We start from the raw sequence: 27,775 nt of genomic DNA, 5'->3' as shown, positions 1-27,775 counted from the left end.
AGGATCTGCACCTAAACCCATACCCACCCGCGTGTGCTCACAGGGATGTGTCCGAATGGGCAGCTTAAAATGTGGTCACCTGTGGGGGAAACTCTTCAGGCACCTGAAGTGAGAACCCAGCTGTCCGTCCTCAGGCTGGCCTTTCTTCCGGTGACACCCGTCCGTGGCTGTCTGGGTCCCCTTCGCAGTGTTTGTCTTGACATCTAAACCCCGGCGTGTGCAGTGCCCATCTTCCAGAACTACCTTATTTTCAAGAATTAAACCTGTTTTATAATTCAAGTTAATGCAAATGACTGTCAGTTGCCAAATATCTTGATCCTATGAGTGTAGTTGAAGACTGTTAGTCAGTAGGGTAAAATGCTGTGTCCACGGGTGTCACAGCCTCGCCATAGCCTGTTGAGGTGTGAAATGCCCTGTCAGAAATGAAATACAAACTTAAATGTGCCTATTGGCGTCTAAACTTCATACAGTGTAAGGTCAGATTCCTTTTAGGAATACTGGGTGCTGTCACCAGGTTTGATAGTTAGACTTAAAAACTTGAAATTCACTTTTTTTGGGGGGGGGGATATACTGAAATAGAGAGTTGAGACTTGCCAGTTGGGGGAAAATAGCATTTAAAATGGAAAGCTGTGTTTGGAAAATTGTGTATGAGTATTTTTGTATTAAAAACATTTTAAAGGCTTTTTTTTCTTAACTTATTTTATATGGGATTGTTTGATTTTTTTTTTTTTTCCAGTTACTTTGAATTGCAAAGCATTGGGCATGGCACTGATGCCTCCAATGGGTGGGGCTCCCTGTCCTGACCATGTCATTTTGCCTTTGACCTGACCCGCTGGGGAGAGGCAGTGCCACCTTGGGAAGTATAACAAATAATACTGGAAATAGCAGGTGTAACTGACTTTGGAAAAATGCTTTCTTCTTTCTTTCAGAAATAATTTGCTTCCCAAATTCCCATTAAGGGTGAAATGGTCTAGAGAGAAGGAACCACTGCTGTCCCCTAGCCCTGCAGTCAGCTGAGCCGGTTGGTCCCCAGGCCCACAGCCAAGCCAAGGTAGTACCCCGAGGGCTGATCCTACCTGTTCCCCACCCTGTGGGCCAGGATGTCCTAGGAAGCCCCCAGCCCTGGCCCACCCCATCCTGACGGCCGCCTAGGAAGGGACTGGGTCCCCGGAGCAGGGAGGACAAGCTGGCCCCAAACACAGCTATGGTGGCTTTCTTTAGAAAAGCTCGACTTTAATGGTTCAGATAGTTTTACAATGAAAATAGGTACCCAAAGACTGTCTTAAATGTCCACTATACAAAAGATGAATACAAAACCCCCAGGCAGGCACAGGCAGGGGACAAGGCCCGCCGTCTCCCACGCTCTGGTGTGGTCGGGTGTCCCTGCCGCACCCCCAGTACCACCGTGCCACGTTGGTCCCCTCAACCCTGGGCGTAGGAGGGCACTGCCCCAGCAAGGGAAAATAGAAAAGATTTTAAAAAGTAAGAGTCTAACAGGCAGAGCTGTCACTAAAATTAGGAAGTTGTAACTTTTTTGGTTAACTTACTACATTCAAAAATGTAACGTTGAGTCCAAAAAGTGTCTTAAATCACACAAAAAGGAACCCATATTAAAATTTTAAAAATAAGCCCCAAACAAACACCCCAGAGAAATGTATCCAGAACTTAAAACAGGCTGGGGTCAGCAGCAGGGCGGCGGCTGGGGGACCTTGTGGGCCAGGTGTCCGCCATCCAGTTACTTTAGGCCGGCAAAGCCATCGTCCCGTGGAGCCCCCCCCCCCCAAGTGAGGGCCAGCTGTGAGGCAGGTGGCCCTAGGACACATTGGTCATGGGCTTGTACTTCTTGAAGCGCGTCCACTGGCCCGTGGCATAGTTCATCTCGAACACTGTGTCCACCAGCATGGTTGTGCTGCCCTGGCCGTCCGCCTTGGGCAGGTCCTCCGTGTGCTCGCTCAGCTTGATCTGGATCACGTCCCCCTGCTCCTGGCACGGGTTCTCTGCAGTGAGCAGGAGCTGCTGAGTGGGTGTCTGGGGGACAAAGAGCCCGCCCCCAACCCGGCCCGGTGCGCCCCCAGGCCCTGCCGTATGAACATACCTCGGGAGCCGGCCATGAAGCCCAGGATGAGGGCCTTCTCGGGCCGCGTGACTTTGTTGGCTGTCTTGAACATCTCCTGGGCAGCGAACATCTGCTCTCTCTACAGCGGGGAGAGGGGTGTGGGTGCCAGGGTCCCGCCAGGACCACCTCCTGCATCCCCCTGCAGGCAGTGTGGCACCCCCACGCTAGGGCAGGTGGCCAGGGCCGTACCACCTACCTGATGGCCTGTGGGCCCTGCCAGGGTACACTTACCGTAAGGGACAGGTTCTTCTTAGGCTGCTGCTGGGCAGGGGCCTGGGTCTGCGGGGCCACCATGGCAACCGGGGGTGTCTGAGTGGTAGGGGCGACAGCCGGAGGTGTGGTGGGTGTCAGAGGCGAGGTGGGCGCTGCAGGCGTGGGTGTGGCAGGGCTCAGGCCGCTGTTGTACATGGGCGCCCGCTGCTTGAACTGCGCCGGCAACGTGGGGCTCGGGGCGCTGGGCTCCTCTGGTGGGCGGCTGGCTTCCCGGGAAGATGGGGCTGCAAGTAGACCGGGGCCTGGTGAGGGGGCTGGACCCCCACCCTGTTCCCAAACCCTAGTGCTCCTGGAGGTGACAGGCTCAGCTCCCCTTCTCTGTCCTGCTACCCTCTGACAAGAACTCCCTGTGGCCCCCAGCCAAGGCACAGGCCCCAGGAGTCCCCAGCCAGAGGAACAAGGCCAGTGGTCTCAGGTCTTTCCAGACTCGCAGATAAGATGTCTGGACTCTGGCCAGCTGCTGGCCTGCAGCGGCTCCCCATACCGTGGGCACTGGTGGGAAGACAGAGGAAGGCCATATCCTCAAGCCCCTCGGGCCCAGGACCTGGCCTGAGGCGCTGTGAGCCTGGCAGTGCCCTCCATCTGGGAGGGGATGGCTCTCAGCTCCCCTCCCGCCTAGCCAGCAACAAGAGCTGGGTCACCTGGGTCACCTGCCTCTGGCCGAGGCAGAAAGGGGACAACAGAGATGCAGGAGTGAGAACCGCAGCCCTGGCAGCGCCCGTGGCTGGTTCCACGTTGGGGCCAGCAGACTCACCTGGGGGCGTCTCGGAGCTGGGGACGTAGGAGGAGGCGGGAACCACGCTGGGCGTGGAGGGAAGGTAGCTCGTGGAGGGCAGCGCAGGCTCATTGTTCAGGGACCCAAGTTTCTGGAACACAGAGTTTAAGGTTCCTCCCAGAAGAGGCCATGCTTCCAGCATGTGCTAACTCACAGCCTGACCTGGAGCTCCACCGCCACAGGCTGTGGCCCCCCGAGCTAGAGCAGGAAGGAGGGGGCCACTCTCCCGAGCTCCCTGGGCTGGACAACGGGACCCCTGGCCCCTGGCGCCCCAGCAGAATTGGGGACTGAGCGGCTCCTGTATAGGAGAGGGGAGGGGTTGAGGAGCCCAAACCGCCCGTCTTGAGCACAGAAGGAGCGATGCTTTTTCTTACCACGAAGCACTGATATAAAAGGAAGATGCTCATGTTAAGAAACCCAGAACATGCAGCGACAGGAAGAAAGGAGCTTATTATCCCGAAGTGACCCCGCAGTGTGGTCTCCCCCAGGCCCTGGCCTCAGACGACCCACTGCAGCCTCTGTGCACCTGCCGCACCCCGTGGCTGCCTCCCACCCGCAGGCAGGGCCTGGTCTCCAGGACACTGAGGCCTCTGACCACCCAGCACCCCCACAGGCCTGTCCTGCACCCATTCACGGCCACCTGCAAGGCAGGTACCACCAGCCCTGCCTGACACGGGACACTGAGGCACAGGGGTGAGGAGGACTCCCCTGGCAGCCCCTCCAGCAGGCGTGGGGCAGGTTCCCGCTCCCAGCCTGAGTTAGATGCCCACGTCAGGGCACGGCCCACACTGCCTCATATACATATACATATATATACATAAATACAAACCGCACATATATGTACATACATATATATATTCTCCGATAGAACACACTAGAGTGACCACAATCGGAACAGGAGGGGCACCTGCAGTGGTGCCAGACGTGGGGCGCAGCCCTGAGCCCTACCTGCGTGGACACCAGGCCGGCTGCGTAGTCCGGGGTGGCGTTCTCCACCACCGTTTCCTCCTTGGCTGGCTTCTCCACTACCTCTGCATCTGTGGACAAAACAGGCGTCCTTGCCAGTGCCCAGGTGTGTCTGCAGTCTCAGCTCAGGGCAGTGGCAGGGAAGAAAACAGCTTCCCAGGAGAGACCGCCAAGGAGCCAGGAGAAAAGCAGGCGCCCACCCACAGAAGAGGAGCCTCACAGGGGCACAGCCCTGCCCGCCGAGCGTGGACACACCCCACCCCAACTGGGCAGGGCCCACAGGGACCCCCCCATTGCCGCCTAACGCAGGCCCCAACCCCTACCGAGAGTCTTCCTTCTCCTCTTCGCCTCTCGGCCAGCGCCAACCATATCCAGCTCAGAGATGTCCAGCAGCTGCCAAGACAAGCACAGCCCTGCCTTAGTGACAGCACCAGGCGCAACGGGCCTCGGGGCGCCACAGGAGCTGGGGGACGGGCCTACCTTCACACCCCGTTCTTTCCGCAGCAGCGTCCTGGAAGGCGGGATGGGGGTCCGGTTCCCCGTGGGGCTGAAGACGCTGGGCGCCGTGGGGCTTCTGAAGGGCGCCTGCTTCGGGATGCCTTTGAGTGGGGCTGGAGGACGGCAACAGTCAGGGCCAGCAGCAGTGACCGGCAAACATCCCCCACCCCCTCTGAGCCCAGAACGTCCCACCCTCTTCTAGGCTAGCGCCGCAGTGGGGAAGAGCCAAACCCCTGGTGGGGAGCGGGCAGGACCCCCAGGATCCCGGACCTCAGGGAGCAGGGGAGCACGTGGAGCCATGACCTCACACTTTGCCAAGACACCAAAGACAGCGACACCCAGCCGAGCCACAGGATCTCACCAGGCGGAGTCTCTCACCAGCGTGGCGAGGGCTGAGCTCTGCCTCCTTCCTGTGCCTCTACAGGCAGGGGCGTGAAGCCAGGCGCCTGGGCTTGAGGGCCGCCCTCCCGAGCCTTGTCCCCCTGTCCCCTGAGGACGCTCCTGAGGCCTACGCTGTTACCCACCAGCGCCCACACGCACCCTCCAAGGCGTGCGTGGCTCTCATGGTCCCAGGCCCAGAGAGAGGGCGCCCGGGGGATGGTACCATCAGCACACTGGGCCAGGCTGGACACACTGCTCAACAGCTGGCCCACCCTCCCTGGGACAGCAGGTGCAGCCCCGGCCCTGGGATGCCTGGCGGGGGTGGAAAGACAAGGGTCTGCTCCAGGCGGGGCAGAGGAGAGCAAGGTGGAAACTCGGCTGCGGTGGGCAGGAACATGACCCGGGGACAGCCCCCCCCCAGGGACAACAGTCAGCAGACCCAAGATGCCTTCTACTAGGTCCCATGTGAACACTGTGGGATTATGGGAGCCCAAATAAACTAAGCCAGGCTGGTCTGGGAGCTGCATGGAGGGCGCCTGTAAGACTGCCCTTTCAGCCCCACCCATCTGCAAGTTTACCCAGCTGTCTCAGCACAGGACGACACCCGTCCTGCCCTCTGGCCCCCAGGTCACTATCCAGCACCCTCTGGGGTATGCCCTGCCATGGTTCCCAGGGGCACACCGTCTTCCTGTGATCAGGGTGCATTCTGCTTAAGCTCACGCCCAGCCCTGAGAGCACAAATCAGGAAGGGCAGATGGAGGGGTGCAGGGGGCACAGCCCCACGGGCAGCTGAGCATGGTCACGTCCTCCCCGCGGGGCCGCCCAGGGACACTCGGAACCCAAGAGCAGCACTCGGGGCTGAAAGCCCGCGCCGGGAAGGCCAAGAGCCGCCGCTGCCGACAGCAGAGGAGCAAGGGCCAGCGCTGTCCTCAGATCCCAGCCTTCCTGTCTCAGTGCCCATACATCCTCCCAGGGAGCTCCCCAAGGGAAGAAGCTGGTGAAACTGCCCCAGTGCCTTCGCTTTCCCACGGGCTCCCAACACTGCTGCCTGCAGACCATTCACATGCACCGCCTCCCCAACAGGCAGCGGGTCTCCAGGTCAAGCCCTTAGCTCTGCCCCAGAAGCAAGGCTCGCGGCACCGGGTGGGGGCCTTACTGGTGGTGTCCATCTTCCGCAGCAGCCCCCGGCCCTTGGCGTGGAAGGGCACCCCGGCGCTCCGCTTCAGCTGCTGGGCGGTCTCCGTGGCTGGAAGGAAGAGGTTGCACGTGTCAGGGATCCTCAGAGCGAGAGCCCTTGGCCCTTGTAAAAGCATCTCTGTCAAGCGGATTCATCCGACGGCCTGAGCCGTGAATACTGCATTCTCTCTAAATGAGCAGCTGTTCTGAGCAGGGCCTGACACCAGCTCGCACATTACAACGAGTCAGAAACTCAGGTGAGCAAGTTTCGGGAGCTGGGTGGCTGTGGCTGCACCTCCCAGGACCCCATGGCACGGGGAAGCAGCAGAGGAGGAGTTGAGGGACCTCATGGGCCCCCTCCGTCGACCCAGGCCTCCCCCGGCCCAGTGGGAGCCCTGTCCTCGCTGAGGGTCAGCAGGCACGGTCTAAATACAAAAATATGAGGAAGAAACAAACGAAGAGATTTTCCTGACTTGGTTCAGTGAGGCTGAAGGGTCAGGGGACACCGAGTGCCCAAAGCAGACCCTGCGGCCGCTGCTGGCCTCCAAAGGGGGTGGGGCCTTCAAAGGGGCTGGGGCCCAAGGGGCAAGCAGAGTCCTTCCTGGGCTACCCAGTGGGCCCAGGGCTGCACGGAGCCTCCCGGACAGCGCTGGGCCCTGGCTGCTGCCCGTTCCAGCAAAGATCCATGCACAGCTGCTGTCAGCCTTTTATTTGGATTCTCTGGAAATGGGGTATTGATGTACATTATAAATATTAATTCCATAACCATTCAAAATAAAACGATGTTATTAAAATCTTTGTTGTGCTTTGGGAAAACGTTAACTGAAATGATTAAATATCTTTCAAGTCAAATTGAGATCACTGGCCCCTCAAGAAGGTAGCAACGTGACAGTAAGGACAGTGCCCGTCCAGCCATTCACACTGGCACCCACCGTGCCCAACAGCGTGACTCAGCTGGCACAGAGTTCATTTGGTAACAGAGATTAGAGATGCCTTCACCTAAAATTCTGAAGTTTCTGGTTTCTTTTTTTGTGTGTGTGATGTTGTTTCACTCTTGTTGCCCAAGCTGGAGTGCAATGGTGCAATCTTGGCTCACTGCAACCTGTGCCTCCCAGGTTCAAGTGATTCTCTTGCCTCAGCCTCCCAAGCAACTGGGATTACAGGCATGCACCACCACACCCAGCTAATTTTTGTATTTTTAGTAGAGACGGGGTTTCACCATGTGGGCCAGGCTGGTCTCGAACTCCTGACCTCAGGTGATCTGCTGGCCTCAGCCTCCCAGAGTGCTGGGATTACAGGTGTGAGCCACCATGCCCGGCCTAAATTCTGGAGTTTTTAAAGCATGTTTTCAGAACACAAAGTTTAATATAGTGATAAACTTCTAGCAAAAAACTTTATGCAGAACTTTATCTTCTTTTTTTTGAGATAGGGTCTCACTCTTGCCCAGGCTGGAGTGTAGTGGTGTGATCACAGCTCACTGCAGCCTCAACCTTGTGGGCTCAGGTGATCCTCTGACCTCATTCTCCCGAGTAGCTGGGAGCACAGGCACACACCACCATGCCCAGCTAATTTTTTGGTATTTTTGCTAGAGAGGGGGTTTCTTGGCTGGTCTCAAACTCCTGGGCTCAAACGACCCACCTGCCCCAGCCTCCCAACAGGTGTGAGCCACCATGCCTGGCCCAGAACGCCACCTTGAAGGGGCAGTCTTGGTACTTAGAACCTAAGAAACCTATGACTGCAAACTACAAAGACAACGCCAACGGCGGCCGCGGCCACTCACACTTCTGCAGCAGCTCCGCCCGCAGCGTGGCGCTCTTGGGTTTCCGCTTTAACTGAAAATGCTTCACCGGGGGAGTGAGGGGTCCCGCGAGGGTTGTCAGGGCGTTTTTGTTCAAGTACTGGCACTCCAGTGGCAGCATGGCAGATGCTTCACACTCACCCACTGCGCGGTAAGAACCACATGACAGTTAGGGGCGCCCAGGTCGCAGAGCTCCGGGCTGAGAGGAGCTGGCGGCTGCCCGCCCCACACCCTCCTCAGGGTTAGGTCTTGAGAGCTTCGGCTGTCCCCTGAGGTCCTCGAGACTGACTCCCCATGGCTCCAGCAGAACACCCAGGAGCATTTTCAGAACAGGAATGCCTGAGAGGCGGGCGTGCCTTGAGAGGGCCGCAAACTGGATACCTCTGGCACCGCAGACACCGAGAACCACAGGCGGACGTAGATACAGCGATTCCTGGAGGGCTCCAGGCACTTCTAGAACATGAAATGTTAACAGATCCCACCCCCACGTAAGGACCCCCGCTCTGTGGCTTCTCTCTTCCCGTCCCCGAGGGTAGCCAGGCCGGTGGTCTCTCCCGGAATCCCGGCCCTCATCCAAACTGCCCACATCCATTTCCTCAGCCTGTGTGGCCACCCACGGTTCGGAGCCCAGGAAATGCCCCACGAGGGACAGGCGACCTCCCACCTGAACTGGCTACGTGCCCCGCCTGGAGAAAAAGCACAGGCAGGCAGATGAGAGTTCACCGCCCTCGGCCTTCCTGCCCGAGGGACACTCCTGAGACACGAACGGGCGGGGTGGGGTGGGCCTGTCCAGACCACTGCTCCAGAGGCATCTGCGTGGTGTGTGTGCCCTCACAGTGGGGAGAGGTGCCACCTGCAAGGGGGTGGCCAGCAGGGCCCCTGCAGGAGTGTGCAGCCTCGATGTCTCCATCCCACAACCCTGTCTCTCTGGGTGCTGCCCTTGAAGGAGCTGGGGCACAACGTTTGGGCTCTGAGGAGCCAGTTCCAATTGTCCAAAGCAGGAGAGAAACTCAGAAAAGCACAAGCATCAAGCATCCCATCAAGGCATGTTCTTCAAATCCATCTACAAATTGTTTTTTCTTTTAAGATACGTTCTCACTCTGTTACCCAGGCTGGAGTGCAGTGGCGCGATCATGGCTCACTATAGCCTTGGCCTCCCAGGCTCAAGAGAGCCTCCTAGCTCAGCCTCCCAAGTACCTGGGAGGACAGGCACGTGCCATCACGCCCAGCTAATTCTTATTTTTTGTAGAAATGGGTTCTTGCTATGCTTCCCAGGCTGGTCTCGAACTCCTGGGCTCAAGCAATCTGCCCATTTCAGCCTCCCAAAGTGCTGGGGTTACAGGAGTGAGCCACGGAGCCCAGCCTTTTGAATATTTTCTAAGTGATTTTCAGTTCACATTTAAACAACTGAATTGTTGGTATTTTCAACATGCATTTCTGAGCATGTACTCTGGGCCAGGGAATGCTCTGGGCCCTAGAACCTACGATCTGCAGATACCACCTGAATGGGCAGAGCCCCTGCCCTCACGGAGCCGACCAGGGAGAGACGGCGAGTGGCGTGACACAGCCTCCCACTGACAGCGCAGTGGGCTGTTTGGAGTTTGTTTTCAAAGATGGCAAAAGCCAGACAGCAGCTTACGGGGGAGGATGGTGCGTATACAGTTAATATTCTAGGGACCAGGACACATGGAAAAACATAACAGTCTAAAAATCAAATTCATTTCAGAAAAAAATTTTTCAAGAAAGATCCATTTCCCTCCTCCCAATATGAATTAAAGCCACACAACATACCCTTTTCTCTAAGTTCTCTCAAAATATCCTGAACGTTGGGATTCTGCTCCTCGAGCTCCAGGTTAAGCGAGCCTGTGTCCGGAAAGGACTTCAAGATGTCGGCGACCATGAGCACCCAGGGGTCCGAGTCGAGGCTGGCGAGCTGGATGATCTCCATCAGGGCGCCCTTCATCTGCAAGAGAGGATGCTGCCGGCGCCACCATGCCCCTGCCCACTTCCGAGCCCACTCCCCGCCGAGCTTCCGGATGGGCACTGGGCAGCGGCCGGGCTCTCTGGCAGTTGCCCCCAACACTTCCGCCTGAAGGCTCCCCTTCCTCTGAGCCCCCACCTCAACCCAGGGCCACCTTGCTTCCCTGAGCTGCCACAGCCTCTGCCAGGTTGCAAGGCCCCGGCACCCGGTGCCCTCCCGGCAGCCTCCCACCTCCCAGCAGCAGCCAGTCCGCTGGGCCTGCTCTCCCCCACCGGTGTGCAGATGCAAGAAAACCTGAAGGTTGAGAAGCCGGGGCCACCACTGCCCCCACAGAAAGCCTGCGGGCGGGGCATCCTGGGGATGAGGGGCATAGAGCAGTCAGGTGCCTGGCACAGCAGAGCACAGGAACAGGCTGAGTCACCTGCCGCAGGGGGTGTGTGCCTGGGCAGCAGGCGGTGGGACCTGGGACCCAGGGCAGCACCCATGACAGCTGAGCTGGTGCCTAGTCACCATCTAGGCAGGGATGGCTGCCTCTGGGTCTGGATGGCGCTGGGAGTTGGTGCTCGTGGAGCCTGGAGGTGGCTGCGGGATCTGGAGTGAGGCCAGCGCCTTTGGGAGGCCACGGGCGATGTGGGTGGAGGAAGCAGGCACACCCCACGCTCCCTCAATGCCCGGGGGGCCAGATCCATCCACACCAGGGCCTGCTTCGGCCACATAAACCCCCTCCCACGAGGAAAAGCAGACAGCCAGGCCATGGCGTGCCTGTGCCTCTGCCATGGGCCCACTGGGCTGCTGACAGCGTGAGACAGCTGGGCTGGTCGGCGCTGAGGGTGAACAACAGCATCCTGCCCTGTCCAGATGCCGGGGCTGAAACCCCAGCCCAAGGCCTTGCTGACACCCACTCCCTGCATCAGGCGCCAGAGACCTGTCCTACCAGGGCTGCAGCCATCACGTCCCTGCAAGCGCCGCCTCCTGGTGGCCTCTGAGTGGGAGGACCTTCCAGCGCTTCCCTCACTGTCCTCATGGGCTTCCTGCCCTGAGGGAAGTTGGCTCGAGGGGCAGAGGTCAGAGGTCGTGCCAGGGGAGCCTGCCTGCTGCCAAGCCCCTCTGCGTCTGCGCTGCAGGACACCCAGCTGCCCTCAGGAGTCAAGAACCCCCCCCGCCTGGCCCAGCCCTTCTGTTCCTTGCGCAGCAGGGAGGGTGTCGCCCCGGCCGCTGACCCTGTGCCCCGAGCCCTCACTCCCGACGCCTGCCTGAGTTGAGTGCGCGATGCGGCAGAAGATGCTCCGTGGCTGCAGAAAGCGCTGCGCACACGGTGGCTCTGGCAGCTGCACAGCCCCGCTGTTCCCAGACAGTGCTGCCTCGTCACAGCAGCCCCAAGGAAACCCTACGCCTGCCAAGGGGCAAGCAGGCGGCATTTTATAAAAATGGTAAAGATTAAAAAAGTCGGGGATGTTAATTTAAAACAAAAAGGACCACTGTTGTGGAGTAAATGTTTTCTCTCCAGAATGCCGTGCTGAAGCCTGGCTGAAGCCTGGCTCGCTCTACTGGGGCTTCTGTAGGAAAACGCTTAGCTTTCCCGGGCACGGTAGCTCACGCCTATAATCCCCACACTTCGGAAGGCAGAGGCGGGCGGATCACGAGGTCAAGAGTTGGAGACCACACTGACCAACATGGGGAAACCCTGTCTCTACTAAAAATACAAAATTAGCCGGGCGTGGTAGCGCATTCCTGTAACCCCAGCTACTCAGGAGGCTGAGGCAGGGGAATCGCTTGAACCCAGGAGGCAGAGGTTGCTGTAAGCCAAGATCGCGCCATGGCACTCCAGCCTGGGCAACAAGAGCGAAACTCCATCTCAAAAAAAAAAAAAAAAGAAGAAAGAAAGAAAAAAGAAAATGCTTGGCTTACACACAACAGAAATTTACCTCTCATGGTTCTGGAGGTGGGAGTCCAAGATCAATCAAGCCGCTGGCGGATTCCCCGCCTGGTGGGGGCCCCTTCCAGCTTCATGGAAGGTGCCTTTTGCTGGTAGAAGGGGGGAACGAGCTCCCCTGGGCCTTTTTTTTTTTTTTTTTTTTTTTTGAGACAGAGTCTCGCTGTTGTCGCCCAGGCTGGAGTGCAATGGTGGGATCTCGGCTCACTGCAACCTCCACCCCCCCAGGTCCAGCGATTCTCCTGCCTCATCCTCCCACAGTGCTGGGAATCCAGGCGCCACCAGCACGCCCGGCCCAGGCCTATCTTGGGTCTGTAATTCTTAGAGAGCAGGGGCCCTAACTTACTTCTGTACCCTTTACTGAATAAACTATCACATCATTAAAATCTCTCTTCCTCTTCCCTGGTATGAAGAACCGCTGTTCACTAAGCTTTTAAGAGGAATAGGGCCGGGTATAGTGGCTCACACCTGTGGTTCCAGCTACGTGGGAGGCCGAGGCAGGAGGATCACTTGAGCCCAGGGGTTCGAGGCTGCAGTGAACAAAGATGGCACTACTCCACTCCAGCCTGAGCAACAGAGCAAGATTTCATTTCTTAAAAAAATTAAAAATTGGCTGAGCATGGTGGCTCACGCCTGTAATCCCAGCACTCTGGGAGGCTAGGGCGGGTGGATCACTTGAGGTCAGGAGTTCGAGATCAGCCTGTCCAACATAGCAAAATCCCATCTCTGCTGAAAATACAAAAATTAGCCAGGCATGGTGGCACACTCCTGTAATCCCAGCTGCTGGGGAGGGTGAGGCAGAAGAATTGCTTGAACCTGGGAGGCGGAGATTGTGGTGAGCCAAGATGGCACCACTGCACTCCAGCCTGGGCGACAGAGCAAGACTCAGTCTAAAAAAAAAAAAAAAAAAAAACAAAACAAAACCCAGGCACGGTGGCTCACACCTGTAATCCCGGCACTTTGGGAGGCTGAGGTGGGCGGATCACAAAGTCAGGAAATTGAGACCATCCTGGCTAACACGGTGAAACCCTGCCTCTACTAAAAATACAAAAAATTAGGCGGGTGTGGTGGTGGGCACCTGTAGTCCCAGCTACTCGGGAGGCCAAGGCAGGAGAATGGCGTGAACCCGGGAGGCGGAGCTTGCAGTGAGCCGAGATTGCATGCTCCAGCCTGGGCAACAGAGCGAGACTCGGTCTCCAAAAAAAAAATTAAATTAAAAATTAAAAAAAAAAAAAAAGACACATTACAAAACCAGTAAACTGGTTGTAGAATTTCATTCAGAAACACAAGTTGTAGCAGATGCCATGTATAAGGTTAACCTTACGTGTCAACTTGACTGGGCAATGGGGTACCTGGACAGTCCCTCATGATTCCAGGTGTGTCTGTGAGGATGTTTCTACATAAGACTAACATCTGAATTGTATTTAGTGAGGCAGAGGGCCCTCCCTACTGTTGAGTGGGTCTCATCCAATCAACTGAAAACCAAAGCAGAACACAAATGCTGAGTAAGGGGAACTCCTGCCTGTTTGAGCTGGAAGATTGGTCTTTTCCAGCCTTCAGACTCAGGCTGAAACATCAGCTCTTCCTGGGTCTCGAGTCTAAGGGCTTACATCACTGGCTCTCCTGGCGTGTGTGCACGTACGTGTCTATATACCCTCTTGGTTCTGTTTCTCTGGAGAATCCTGACTGATACACTGTGGAACACATCCAGCCCAGTCATCTAGTCGCCCTGTATCTATGGTCCTATGTAGAAAAGTTTAATTTTCAGACTGATATCCCAAAGGTACCCGACCCCTAAATAAATGAAGGAAGAAAACTAAGATAGATAAATTAGAATGTCTTATAAACCTTTTTTTAAATACCAAGAAAATAAATAAAAATATTTTTCAGAAAAGTAAATTAACCAGAATGGCTTAGTCCTTTCACAATCTAGCTAAATGAGACCTTTATCACAATTTCTTGTAATGCATAAGGACAAAGTCCAAGAAAAATACAAATAAAATAAAGCTGGTATACTTATATGAATGTTAGATGGAAGCAGATTTTAAGAACAAAACATTACTACAGAGATCTATGTAAAGATCCAAGGTTGAGTTCACATGGTAACTATAACAACTGTAAACTTGGATGCACCTAATAACACAGCCCAAAAATATATACAGCATAAGCTGAGAAGGAGGAACAGACAAACCCATAATCCTAATAGGGAGATCAACAAATCCTCTTCTGATTTTTTTTTTTTTTTAAATCAAGCTGCACGTGCCTGTAGTTCTAGATACCTGGGAGGCTGAGGAGTTACTGGGCAACATTACACCTTTAAAACAAAAAACAGTAAGAATAGAATAGATTTGTACAACATGATTATACAAATTGGCCTAATGAACATCCGCTGAGCAATGGATCTCAAAACTAGAGAATACATATGATTCGCAAGCTTACTTGCAGCATTTACAAAAACTGACCATGTATTTTGCCATTAAGCAAATCTTAAATTTCAAACAACTAAAATAATATAAACCATATTCTCTGACAAGAGCTCAATACAGCTAGAAATTAATAATAAAAACAAAACTAAAGTCTCTTCCCCTCCAATGTAGGGAAATTAAGAAATATTTCTAAATAACACAGGGATCAGTGAAGAACTTATTGAAATTTAAAAATATTGTGACTTGATACAGTTCTGTGACTATCAAAACTTGTGGGATGCAGCTTACACTGTAATCAGAAGAGAATTTATGGACATACATACATACATACACGAAAAGAAGCCTGAGATTGGCATCCATCTTTAAAACTTAGAAAAAGAGCAACAAAATAAGTACAAAGAAAGGAGAAAGAAGAAAATTAGTGCAAAAATTAGTGAAACAGAAAGCCAAGATCAACAAAGCCAGAAGCTGGTACTTTGAAAATTCTTATAAAATCAACAAACATCTGGTGAGATGGATCAAGGGGGAAAAATAAGAAATAATCACTATACATGCTTCTGACATTTAAAAAGAAGATGTTTGAGCTGGTCATATTGGCTCATGCCTGTAATCCCAGCAATTTGGGCAACCAAGGCACGTGGATCACTTGAGGTCAGAAGCTTGAGACCAGACTGGCCAACGTGGCAAAAGCCTGTCTCTACTAAAAATACAAAAATTAGCGGGGCATGGTGGCGCACACCTGTGATCCCAACTACTCGGAAGGCTGAGGCACGATAATGGCTTGAGCCTGGAAGGTGGAGGTTGCAGTGAGCCCAGATCGCACCATTGCACTCCAGCCTCAATGACAGAAGGGTATTTGAGACACTCTCTCTACAAAAAATAAAAAAAAAAAGAAAAGTAGGCAGGTATGGTGATGCATGCCTGTAGTCTTAGAGCTCAGGAGGCTGAGGCAGGAGGATCACTTGAGCTTAGGAATTTAAGGTTACAGTGAGTTATGATCACATCACTGCCACTCCAGCCTGGGTCACAGTGACACTATGCATCAAAACAAACAAAAAAACAAAACTCATAAAAACAAAAATCCGTACTGAAAAATCCTCCCACAAAGTAACTTTCAGGTCCAGAAAGCTTCATTACCAAGTTCTGCCAAATATTTAGGAAGAAATCACTCCATTAGTAAACAAACTTTCCAAAGAAAAAGAAAAGACCAGATATGTTACAAATCCTTTTTTAAGGGTAGCATAACCCCAACACCAAAATCCAACAAAGACAGTCTGGGTAAGTAAAACTACAGGTCAATCTCACCGAAGAACAAAGATATAATACAAAATTCCTATACAAAATATCAGGATGATATAATCCAACAACATAAAATGACCAATTTAGGTTTACCTCAGGAAGGCAAGGTTGGCTTATAATTAAAGCTATTTTGTTAATGTGGTGAATTACATGTCAATAGATATTTAAGCATTTGATAAAACTTAAAGTTCCTTTGTGTTCACACCCACTAGGATGGCTATATCAAAAAGATAACAAATGTTGGCAAGGATGTGAGAGACTGAACACTCAAAAATCACTATGGAGAATGTAAGATGGTGTAGCCACTATGCAAAATAGTTTGGCAATTTCTCAAAATGTTAAATAAAGAATAACCTGGGCAGCCCAGACAAGTAGTTTCCCCCCAGTGAAGCACACCCCCTCCATCATGGGACAAAGTACTTCGTTAAATGGGTCCTGCTCCCTATGCCACCCAACTAGGTGAGACCCTCCAACAGGGGTTGTCAGACACCCTATACAAGAGTGATCCTACAGGCATCAGGTTGGTGCCCCTTGAGGTCAGAGGTCCCAGAAGAAGGAGCAGGCACCCATCTTTGCTGTTCTCCAGCCTCCTTGACACCTCCAGGCATGGGAGTGAACCAGATGAATATGGCCTGAAGTGAACCCCCAGCAAACTGCAGCAGCCCTACAGAAGAGAGACATGACTACTGCAAGGAAAACAAACGAGCAGAAAACGACAACAGCATCAACAACAATAATAACAACCACAACAAAAGGCCCCATCCAAGGGTCAGCAGCCTCAAAGGCAGAAACTAGACAAACTCATGAAGATGAGAAAGAATCAATGAAAAAATGCTGAAAACTCCAAAGGCCGGAGTGCCTCATCTCCTCCAAATGATCACAATGTCTCTCCATCAAGGGCGCAGAACTAGACGGAGGATTAGATGGACGAGTTGACAGAAGTAGGCTTCAGGAGATGGGTAATAAAAAAAAAACAACGATGAACTAAAGGAGCATGTTCTATGCCAATACAAAGAATCTGAGAACCTTGATAAAAGGACAGAGGAATTGCTAACTAGAATAACCAGTTTAGAGAGGAACATAAATGACCTGATGAAGCTGAAAAACACAGCACGAGAACCTCATGAGTCATCCGCAAGTATCAACAGCCGAATCCACCAAGCGGAACAAAGGATATCAGAGTTTGAAGACCACCTTACTGAAATAAGACATGCAGACAAGAATACAGAGAAAAGAATGAAAAGGAACGAACAAAGCCTCCAAAAAATATGGGACTTCATAAAAAGACCAAACCTACTACTGACTGGAGTACCAGAAGGAGACGGGGAGAATGGAAACAAGCCGGAAAACACACTTAAGGATATTATCCAGGAGAACTTCCTCAACCTAGAAAGACAGGCCAACATGCAAATTCGGGAAATACAGAGAACCCCAGTAAGACACTCCGCGAGAAGATCAACCCCAAGACACATAATCATCAAATTCTCCAAGGTCGAAATGAAGGAAAAATTGTTCAGAGCAGCCAGAGAGAAAGGCCAGGTCACCTACAAAGGGAAGCCCATCAGACTAACTAACGGCAGACCTCTGCAGAAACTCTACAAGCCAGAAGAGTTTGGGGGCCAATATTCAACATTCTTAAAGAAAAGAATTTTCAACCCAGAATTTAATATCCAGCCAAACTAAGCTTCATAAGTGAAGGAGAAATAAAATCTTTTCCAGACAAGCAAATACTGAGGGATTTTGTTACCATTAGCCCTGCCCTGGAAGAGCTCTGGAAAGAAGCACTAAATATGGAAAGAAAAACCAGTATGAGCCACTGAAAAAACACACCAAAATATAAAGACCAATGACATTACGAAGAAACTGCATCCAGTGTGCAAAATAACCAGATAGCATCACGATTACAGGACCGAATTCACACATAACAATATTAACCTTAAATGTAAATGGGCTAAATGCCCCAATTAAAAGACACAGACAGGCCGGGTGCAGTGGCTCACGCTTGTAATCCCAGCACTTTGGGAGGTGGAGGCGGGCGGATCACGAGGTCAGGAGATCGAGACCACGGTGAAACCCCGTCTCTACTAAAACTACAAAAAAATTAGCCGGGCATGTTGGCGGGCGCCTGTAGTCCCAGCTACTCGGAGAGGCTGAGGCAGGAGAATGGCGTGAACCCGGGAGGCGGAGCTTGCAGTGAGCCGAGATTACGCCACTGCACTCCAGCCTGGGCGACAGCGGGACTCCGTCTCAAAAAAAAAAAAAAAAAAAAAAAAAAGACACAGACTGGCAGATTGGATAAGGAGTCAAGACCCATTTGTGTGCTGTATGCAGAAGACTCATCTTATACGCAAAGACACACACAGGCTCAGAATAAAGGGATGGAGGAAACTTCAAGCAAATGGAAAGCAAACAAACAAAAAAGAAAACAAGGGTTGCAATCCTAGTCTCTGACAAAACAGACTTTAAACCAACGAAGATCAAAGAAGACAAGAAGGGTATTACACAATGGTAAAGGGAACAATTCAACCAGAAGAGCTATCGTAAATATACATGCACCCAACACAGAAGCACCCAGATTCATAAAACAAGTTCTTAGAGACCTACAAAGAGACTTAGACTCCCACACAACAATAGGGGGAGACTTTAACATCCCACTGTCAGTATTAGATCAACAAGACAGAAAACTAACAAGGATATTCAGGTCTTGAACTCAGCTCTGGATCAAGTGGACCTAGTAGACATCTACAGAACTCTCCACCTCAAATCAACAGAATATACATTCTTCTCAGTGCCACATGGCACTTATACTCTAAAATCGACCACATAATTGGAAGTAAAATACTCCTCAGCAAATGCAAAATAACTGAAATCATAACAGTCTCTCAGACCACAGTGCAAATTAGAACTCAAGATTAAGAAACTCACTCAAAACCACACAATTTCATGGAAATTGAACAACCTGCTCCTGAATGACTCCTGGATAAATAATGAAATTAAGGCAGAAATTAAGAATTTCTTTGAAACCAATGAGAACAAAGATACAATGTATCAGAATCTCTGGGACACAGCTAAAGCAGTGTTAAGAGGGAAATTGATGGCATTAAATGCCCACATCAGAAAGCTAGAAAGATCTCAAATCGACACACTAATATTACAATTAAAAGAGCTAGAGAGGCAAGAGGGCAAACTAACCCCAAAGCTAACAGAAAACAAGAAATAACTAAGATCAGAGAAGAATTAAAGGACACAGAGACACGAAAAACCCTCCCCCTCAGGAAAAAAATCAACAAATCCAGGAGCTGGTTTTTTGAAAAAATGAACAAAATAGATAGAACGCTAGCTAGACTAATAAAGAAGAGAGAGAAGAATCAAATAGACACCAAAAAAAAAAAAAATAATAAAGGTGCTATCACAACTGACCCCACAGAAATACAAACTACCATCAGAGAATACTATAAACACCTCTACACAAATAAACTAGAAAATCTAGAAGAAATGGATAAATTCCTGGGTCCATACACCCTACCAAGACTAAACCAGGAAGAAGTCGAATCCCTGACTAGACCAGTAACAAGCTCTGAAATTGAGGCAGTAACAACCTATCAACCAAAAGAAGCCCAGGACCAGATGGACTCACAGCTGAATTCTATCAGAAATACAAAGAGGAGCTGGTACCATTCCTTCTGAAACTATTCCAAACAATTGAAAAGGAGGGACTCTTCCCTAACTCATTTTATGAGGCCAACATCATCCTGATACCAAAACTGGGAACAGACAACAGCAAAAAAAACTTCAGGCCAATATCCCTGATGAACATCAATGTGAAAAACCTCAATAAGATACTGACAAACCGAATCCAGCAGCACATCAAAAAGCTTATCCACCACGATCAAGTTGGCTTCATCCCTGGGATGCAAGGCTGGTTCAACACACACAAATCAACAAGCATAACCCATCACATAAACAGAACCAAAGACAAAAACCAACATGATTATCTTAACAGATGCAGAAAAGGCCTTTGATAAAATTCAACATCCCTGCATGTTAAAAACTCTCAATAAGCTAGGTATTGATGGAACATATCTCAAAATAATAAGGGTTATTTAGGACAAACCCACAGCCAATACCACATTGAATGGGCAAAAGCTGGAAGCATTCTCTTTGAAAACTGGCACAAGACAAGGATGTCCTCTCTCACCACTCCTATTCAACACAGTATTGGAAGTTCTGGCCAGGGCAATTAGGCAAGAGAAAGAAATAAAGAGTATTCAAATAGGAAGAGAGGAAGTCAAGTTGTCTCTGTTTGCAGATGACATGATTTTATATTTAGAAAACCCCATCAACTCAGCCCCAAAACTTGTTGAACTGATAAGCAACTTCAGCAAAGTCCGAGGATACAAAATCAATGTGATTTTAATAGGCAAGCACAGAGCCAAATCATGAATGAACTCCCATTCAAAATCACTAGAGAATAAAATACCTAGGAATACACCTAACAAGGGATGTGAAGGACCTCTTCAAACCACTATTCAAACCACTGTTCAAGAAAATAAGAGAGGGGCCGGGAGCAGGGGCTCATCCCTGTAATCCCAGCACTTTGGGAAGCCGAGGCAGGCGGATTACCTGAGGTCAGGAGTTTGAGATCAGCCTGGCCAACATTGTTAAACCCCATCTCTACTAAAAATACACAAATTAGCCAGGCATGGTGGCACAAGCCTGCAATCCCAGCTACTCGGGAGGCTGAGGCAGAATTGCTTGAGCCCGGGAGGTGGAGGTTGCAGTGAGCTGAGATCGTGCCACTGCACTCCAGCCTGGCTGACAGAGTGAGACTCTGTCTCAAAAGAAAAAAAAAAAAAAAAAAAAAAAAAAAAGCCAGGTGTGGTGGCTCATGCCTGTAATCCCAGCACTTCGGGAGGCCAAGGCGGGCAGATCATGAGGTCAGGAGATCGAGACCATCCTGGCTAACACGGTGAAACCCTGTCTCCACTAAAAATACAAAAAATTAGCTAGGCGCGGTGGCGGGTGCCTGTAGTCCCAGCTACTCGGGAGGCTGAGGCAGGAGAATGGCGTGAACCCAGGAGGCAGAGCTTGCAGTGAGCCGAGATCGTGCCACTACACTCCAGCCTGGGCGACAGAGCGAGACTCCGTCTCAGAAAAAAAAAAAAAGAAAAGAAAAAACAGAAAATAAGAGAGTACAGAAACAAATACAAAAGCATTCCATCCTCATGTATAGGAAGAATCGATATCATGAAAATGGCCATACTGCTCAAAGTAACTTACAGATTCAATGCTATTCCCAACAAACTACCACTGACATTCTTCACAGAATTAGAAAAAACTATTTTAAATTTCATATGGAATCAAAGAAGATCCCGTATAGCCAAGACAATCCTAAGCAAAAAGAACAAAGCTGGAGGCATCACGCTACCTGACTTCAAACTACACTTACACGGCTACGGTAACCAAAACAGCATGGTACTGGTACCACAACAGACCTACAGATCAATGGAGCAGAACAGGGACCTCAGAAATAACACCACACATCTACCAGCATCTGATCTTTGACAAACCTGACAAAAACAAGCAACGGGGAAAGGATCTTCTATTCAGTAAATGGTGCTGGGAAAACTGGCTAGTCATATGCAGAAAACTGAAACTGGACCTCTTCCTTACACCTCATACAAAAATTAACTCAAGATGGATTAACAACTTAAATGTAAAACCTGAAACCATAAAAACCCTAGAAAAAAACCTAGGCAATATCATTCAGGACATAGGCACGGGCAACCACTTCATGACAAAAATGCCAAAAGCAATTGCAACAAAAGCCAAAATAGACAAATGGGATCTAATTAAAGAGCTTCTACTCAGCAAAAGAAACTATCATTAGAGTGAATGGGCAACCTACAGAATGGGAGAAAATTTCTGCAATCTACCCATCTGACAAAGGGCTAACATCCAGAATTTACAAGGAACTTAAACATATTTCTAAGAGAAAAACAAACAACCCCATCAAAAAGTGGGCAAAGGAGGTGAACAGATATATCTCTCAAAAGAAGACATTTACGAGGCCAATAAACATGAAAAAAAGCTGAGCGTCACTGATCATCAGAGAAATGCAAATCAAAACCACAATGAGATACCATCTCGTGCCAGTCAGAATGGCGATTATTAAAAAGTCAGGAAACAATAGATGCTGGAGAGGCTGTGGAGAAATAGGAAGGCTTTTACACTGTTGCTGGGAGTGTAAATTAGTTCAACCGTTGTGGAAGACAGTGTGGCGATTCCTTAAGGATCTAACACCAGAAATACCATTTGACCCAGCAATCCCATTGCTGGATATATACCCAAAGGAATATAAATCATTCTGCTATAAAGACACATGCACATGTATGTTTACTGCAGCACTGCTTACAATTGCAAGGACATGGAACCAACCCAAATGCCCATCAATGATGGACTGGATAAAGAAAATGTGATACATATACACCATAGAATACTATGCAGCCATAAAAAGGAATGAGATCCTGTCCTCTGCAGGGACATGGATGAAGCTGGAAGCCATGATCCTCAGCAAACTAACAAAGGAACAGAAAACCAAACATTGCATGTTCTCACTCATAAGTGGCAGGCAGTTGAACATTGAGAACACATGGACACAGAGAGGGGAACAACACACACCAGGGCCTATTGGGGGTGGGAGTGAGGGGAGGGAACTTAAAGGATGGGTCAATAGGTGCAGCAAACCACGGCACACATATACCTATGTAACAAATCTGCATGTTCTGCACATGCATCTTTTTTTTTTTTTTTTTTTAAGAAGAAATAAAGGCCGGGAGCAGTGGCTCACACCTGTAATCCCAGCACTTTGGGAGGCCAAGGTGGGTGGATCACAAGGTCAAGAGATGGAGACCAGCCTGGCCAACATGGTGAAACCCCGTCTCTACTAAAAATACAAAAATTAGCTAATTAGCTGGGCATGGTGGCGCGTGTCTAGTCCCAGCTACTGGGGAGGCTAAGGCAGGAGAATCCCTCGAACTTGGGAGGTGTAGGTTGTGGTGAGCCGAGATCGCGCCACTGCACTCCAGCCTGGCGACAGGGCAAGACTCCATTTCAAAAAAAAAAGAAAACATTGCATTAAGTGAAAGAAGTCAGGCACAAAAGACCAGATGTATGATTCTATTTATATAAAATATCCTGAATAGACAAATCTATAGAAGCAAAAAGTAGATTACTAGTCACCTAGGATTCGGGAGGAAGAGGACTGGGGAAATGCTAATGAGTGTAGGATTTATTTGGGGGATGATGAAAATGTTCGAAAATTGACTAGAATGATCATCAACCCAGTAAATATACTAAAAACTACTGAACTGTACATTTTAAATGGTGAACTATCTGGCATAATTATATGGTACATAAATAATATCTTTTTTCTTTTGAGACAGGGTGTCGTTCTGTTGCCCAGGCTAGAGTGCAGTGATGCAATCATGGCTCAGCACATCCCCAACCTCCCAGGCTCAAGTGATCCTCTCGCCACAGCCTCCCAAGTAGCTGGGACCACAGCCGTGTGCCACTACCCCTGGCTAATTTTTATATTTTTTATGCAGACAGGGTTTCACCATATTGCTCAGGCTGATCTCGAATGCCTAGGTTCAAGCAATCCGCCCATCTTGGCCTCCCAAAGTGCTGAGATTACAGGCGTGAGCCACTGCACCCAGCTATACATTATATCTTAATAAAGCTTTTTTTTTTTTGGAGACAGAGTCTTGCTCTGTCGCCCAGGCTGGAGTGCAGTGGCACCATTTCGGCTCACTGCAAGCTCCACCTCCTGGGTTCATGGCATTCTTCTGCTTCAGCCTCCCTAGTAGCTGGGACTACAGGTGCCTGCCACCACGCCCAGCTAATTTTTTTTGTATTTTTTTAGTAGAGACGGGGTTTCACCGTGTTAGCCAGGATGGTCTCGATCTCCTGACCTCGTGATCCCCCTGCCTCGGCCTCCCAAAGTGCTGGGATTACAGGCGTGAGCTACCGCACCTGGTCAATAAAGCTATTTTTAAAAAATTCATGATTAAAAGATTTTTTTACAAGTCTTCTAAGAAGAGAAATTCCTTAACTAGATAAAGGGTATTTATCAAAAACAACAGGGAACATAATGCTTACTGGCAAAACATTCCAAGTTCTCCCTGTGTGATAGGAGGTAGGTAAGACAATGAGTTGGAGAGTCCTGGCCAGTCCAGTGAGAGGAGAAAAAAAAAAAAAAGGTAATTGGAGAAAGAAAAATAATATGAAGTGCACTGAAAAATCAAGAAGATTCTATAGAAAAAAAAATTTTGCAACTAGCAAAACTTTAGCACAGATGCTAGTCACAAACTCATTATCCAAAAATCAGGCTGGGCATGGTGGCTCACCTGAGGTCAGGAGTTTGAGACCAGCCTGGCCAACATGGTGAAACCCCGTCTCTACTAAAAATACAAAAATTAGCCAGGTGTGGTGGTGCGTGCCTGTAATCCCAGCTACTCGGGAGGCTAAGGTAGGGGAATCACCTGAGCTCAAGAGGCGGAGGTTGCAGTGAACTGAGATCACACCACTGCTCTCCAGCCTGGGTGACACAGCGAGATCTCCGTCTGAAAAAAACCCAAAAAACAACAAACAAACAAACAAAAACAAAAAACAACAAACAAACAAAAACAAAAAACAACGCATTTCTATATACCAGCAACAAATAAAAACTAAGACTTTAACAGATACCATTTACAACGGCATGGAAAAATATGAAATAGGTGGTAATCTATGAGATGGAAGGCCTCTAGAGAGCATAAAGAACATCTAAATAGATACGCCCACACCCACAAATTACAGGAGGCAGTATAAAGAGGACAGCACCCCAGAATGAACTGCACGTTCAGCTCACTCTTAAAATCCCAGCAGGCAGGCTCTATGTGTTTAAGAAGTAAGTACAGAAGATACATGTGGAAGTGCGAAGGAACAAGAATAGCCAAAGATGATCCTGGAGAAAGATACAATGGGAGGGTTTGCTCCGTCAGCTAACAAGACTTATAAATAAAGCGACAGGAACCGACTTAGTGCGTTATTAGCACATCAATATGTAAATGAGCAACAGAACAGAGCACAGCCCAGAAACAGATCCACAGCAGAAGTTACAGTGCAGATCAATGGAAAAGGACAGTCATTTCAATCAACTTTGGGTGCTGGACAAACGGACATCCATGTGGAAAATCAGACTCCCTGCTTCACAAAATCATCAATTCCACGCAGACTCAAGATTCAAGTGCAAAAGGCAAAACTGTACAGCTACGCCAAGATAATCCAGGGAGTGTTCCAGGCATGTCCCTCGGGGAGACACAATAGGCGACAATGATAGTGGGCAGATGAATACACCATCTATGTTAAAACTAGGAGCTTCTATTCATCCATGATTCCAGGAAAAGGGCTGGGTGCACAGATCACACCTGTAACCCCAACACAATGGGAGGCCAAGGCAGGAGGATCACTTGAGGCTAGGAGTTCAAGACCAGCCTGGGCAATATAGTTAAGACCCCCATCTCCATACACACGCACGAAAATTAGCCAGGCGTGGTGGCAGCGCATCAGTCCCAGCTACTACAGAGGTTTAGGAGAGAGGACTGCTTAAGCCCAGGAGTTCAAGGTTAAAGTGAGCTATGATTATACCACTAGACTCCAGCCTGGGTGACAGAGTGAGACACTGTCTTAAAAAAAAAAAAAAAAAAGGATTCCAGGAAGCTAAGTCGAAGTCAAAGGACAAAAAGGACAATTGGGAGATATTTGTAACTGAAAAAGGACTGATATCTAGCATTTATAATAAATAATTAAAAAGACACTCTTACAAAACAATGGGAAAAAAGAGAATTTAAAAGCAGATTTGAATATACAATTCTCAAAGCAGAAAACCAAACAGCAGGCCGAGTGCCATGGCTTACACCTGTAATCCCAGCCCTTCAGGAGGCTGAGGCAAGCAGATTGCTTGAGGTCAGGAGTTCAAGACCAGCCTGGGCAGCATGGTGAAACCCTGTAGTCCCAGCTACTCGGGAGGCTGAGGTGGGAAGATCTGAGGTGAGGAGGTCAAGGCTGCAGTGGGCCATGATTGTGCCACTGCACTCCAGCCTGGGTGACAGCGCCAGATCCTCTCTCAAACAAAACAAAAAAACAAAAACAAAACACTCTGAAAAATAATTTGGCATAATCCTATGATCCTCACAATTCCACTCCTAGATATTATACCCTAGAGAAATCCAAGATTCCAAATACCTGAACGTATCACAATAATGTAGTAACAGGATTATTTACAACAGCACAAAACTGGCCGTAAGCTAAATGTGGCACTATGATAGAATGGATAAAGTGCTTCGTGCTCAGAGAGACGAATACCACACAGCAGTGAAAATTAAACCGCAGTCAGCTGCAACTTGGATGAAACTGTCACGGTGTCGACCAAAAGGACACATGCACGCCACACACAAATACACTATGATACCATCACACTAAGTCCAAATCAAGCAACCAAGCTGTGCCATTTAGGGGTGCATAAATAATTGCTAACACCGGGGAGATGGCACAGAAATGATTACCTTTCCAAAACGAGGGAAGGGAAAGGAAGAAGGCTGTGATTACCAATGGGAGGCTTCCAAGGAACAGGCATGGTTCTACTTCACCTGTGTAAGGATCACAGGAGTGGCTCACGATGCTATTATTATTCGTTAAACTGAACAAAAATGCACTTTTCCATACATGTCATATCTCAATCAAAAACAATTACAACCTGTAATAGCTAATAATACATCAGTAGCCAGGAACGTTTAAACAACCACGGGGCTTCAATAGTCTGCAAAACTACTCGGTTTATTTCGCACGGAAAGCGATACAATATAAAGTTCAGGAAAAAAAAAAACAAACCTCACACACCCACTCATTGGAATGACGCAAAACGGCGTGTAGAAAAGAGTAAAATGGACACAGAGCGCTCCGGACGGCCGGGGTCTTTGCGAGGTGAGAACAAGAAAATCCAGTCAGCGGACACTGGAGCTACCGAGCCCAGGCCGCCCCTTCCTCACGCGGGTTTCTCTCGGGATCCCCGCCCTCGCCCAGGTCACCAAGGCTGCGTCCCCGACGGGAAAGCCCGACGGGAGACCCCGCTGGGGCCGGCGCACCCCCGCCCCAAGAGTCCGTCGCTTCGGCACAGTGGGGGATTACGGTGGTGAGGACCGAGGGCAGGGGTGGCGGGGGCGGGTGGGGATGAGTACCCGGGGGCCCAGGGAGGGGAGTGAGGACCTGGGGGTCGTAGCGAGAACCTGAGGCCCGGCGGGGAGGAGGTTGAGGATTCCAAGGGAGGTGAAAACTTGGGTAGGGGTGAGGACAAAGGTAGGGAGGTGAGGACCCTAGGGGGGGATTCCCAGGGGTCGAGGAGGTGCGGAGGAGCCAGAGGACCCAGGGTGGGGATGAGAACCGAGGTGGGAGATGGGGATCGAGGCGGGGAATGAGGACCCAGGAGGAGATGAGGACTGGAGGGAGGGATTCGCAGGAGCGAGGAGGGGGCGTGAGGGCGGGGCGGGGGGCTGAGGACCCCGGGGGGGGGGGGGGGACAGTCTGAAGGGGGATGGGAAGGTTGGGGGAGAGACCGAGGAGGGTCCGGAGTTGGGTGTGCGGGTCGGAGGTGGGAAGGTTGGGAATCTGGGGGCCGCGGGGCGCGCCGCCTGCCTCACCTCGTCCACTGTGCGGCGCGGGAGGTGCAGCGTCCCAAGTAGCAACTTGAGCTTCACCGCCGACGAGAGGCCATGGAAGCAGAGACGGATGTTGTCGATAACCGCGGCCGTGAGCAAGGACGCGATGCTGGGAGGCGCCCACAGCTCGTCCGTGGCCCCCAGCTTGTTGTGCAGCCACAGGCCCGTGTCGCTCTCCCGCATGGACGCCATCTTGGGGGAAAGCGCGCGCCGCAGCCCCGGCATCTTATGAAGACACCTACGCGTCCCCGGCTAGGACCCCAACATGGCGGCGCCCGGGGGGCTGCGGGCCGCAGACGCGGCGCAGGCGGCGCGGTCCCACGAGTGGGGCTTCCCCCAAGAGCGCTTCTGGGTGGCGGCCGCGTCTCCGCGAAGCTTTGTGGCAAAGCCGAGAGCC

General features: G+C 50.4%; 1 protein-coding gene across 2 annotated transcripts; it reads right to left on the bottom strand.

Moving 5' to 3' along the window:
* Nucleotides 1-1,191: 1,191 nt before the first annotated feature.
* On the bottom strand, nucleotides 1,192-27,775 carry NELFA (negative elongation factor complex member A). Of its 2 annotated transcripts, none has more exons than XM_032135764.2 (11): nucleotides 27,361-27,775; nucleotides 9,775-9,961; nucleotides 7,966-8,127; nucleotides 6,166-6,255; nucleotides 4,611-4,741; nucleotides 4,454-4,523; nucleotides 4,113-4,201; nucleotides 3,144-3,255; nucleotides 2,348-2,613; nucleotides 2,096-2,195; nucleotides 1,192-1,997 (listed from the first exon to the last, which is right to left on the bottom strand). In XM_032135764.2, the coding sequence occupies exons 1-11, from the start codon at nucleotides 27,601-27,603 to the stop codon at nucleotides 1,813-1,815; spliced, it is 1,635 nt and encodes a 544-aa protein (XP_031991655.1). In that variant the 5' UTR covers nucleotides 27,604-27,775; the 3' UTR covers nucleotides 1,192-1,812. The 2 variants fall into 2 exon arrangements, with proteins under 2 accessions (XP_031991655.1, XP_031991656.1); XM_032135765.2 differs by having other exon boundaries at nucleotides 9,775-9,946; nucleotides 27,361-27,773.

This window comes from Hylobates moloch, unplaced genomic scaffold (genome assembly GCF_009828535.3).
Source record: "Hylobates moloch isolate HMO894 unplaced genomic scaffold, HMol_V3 SCAFFOLD_17, whole genome shotgun sequence".
Classification (NCBI taxonomy): domain Eukaryota; kingdom Metazoa; phylum Chordata; class Mammalia; order Primates; family Hylobatidae; genus Hylobates; species Hylobates moloch.
This window is presented reverse-complemented; position numbering and strand designations above follow the sequence as displayed.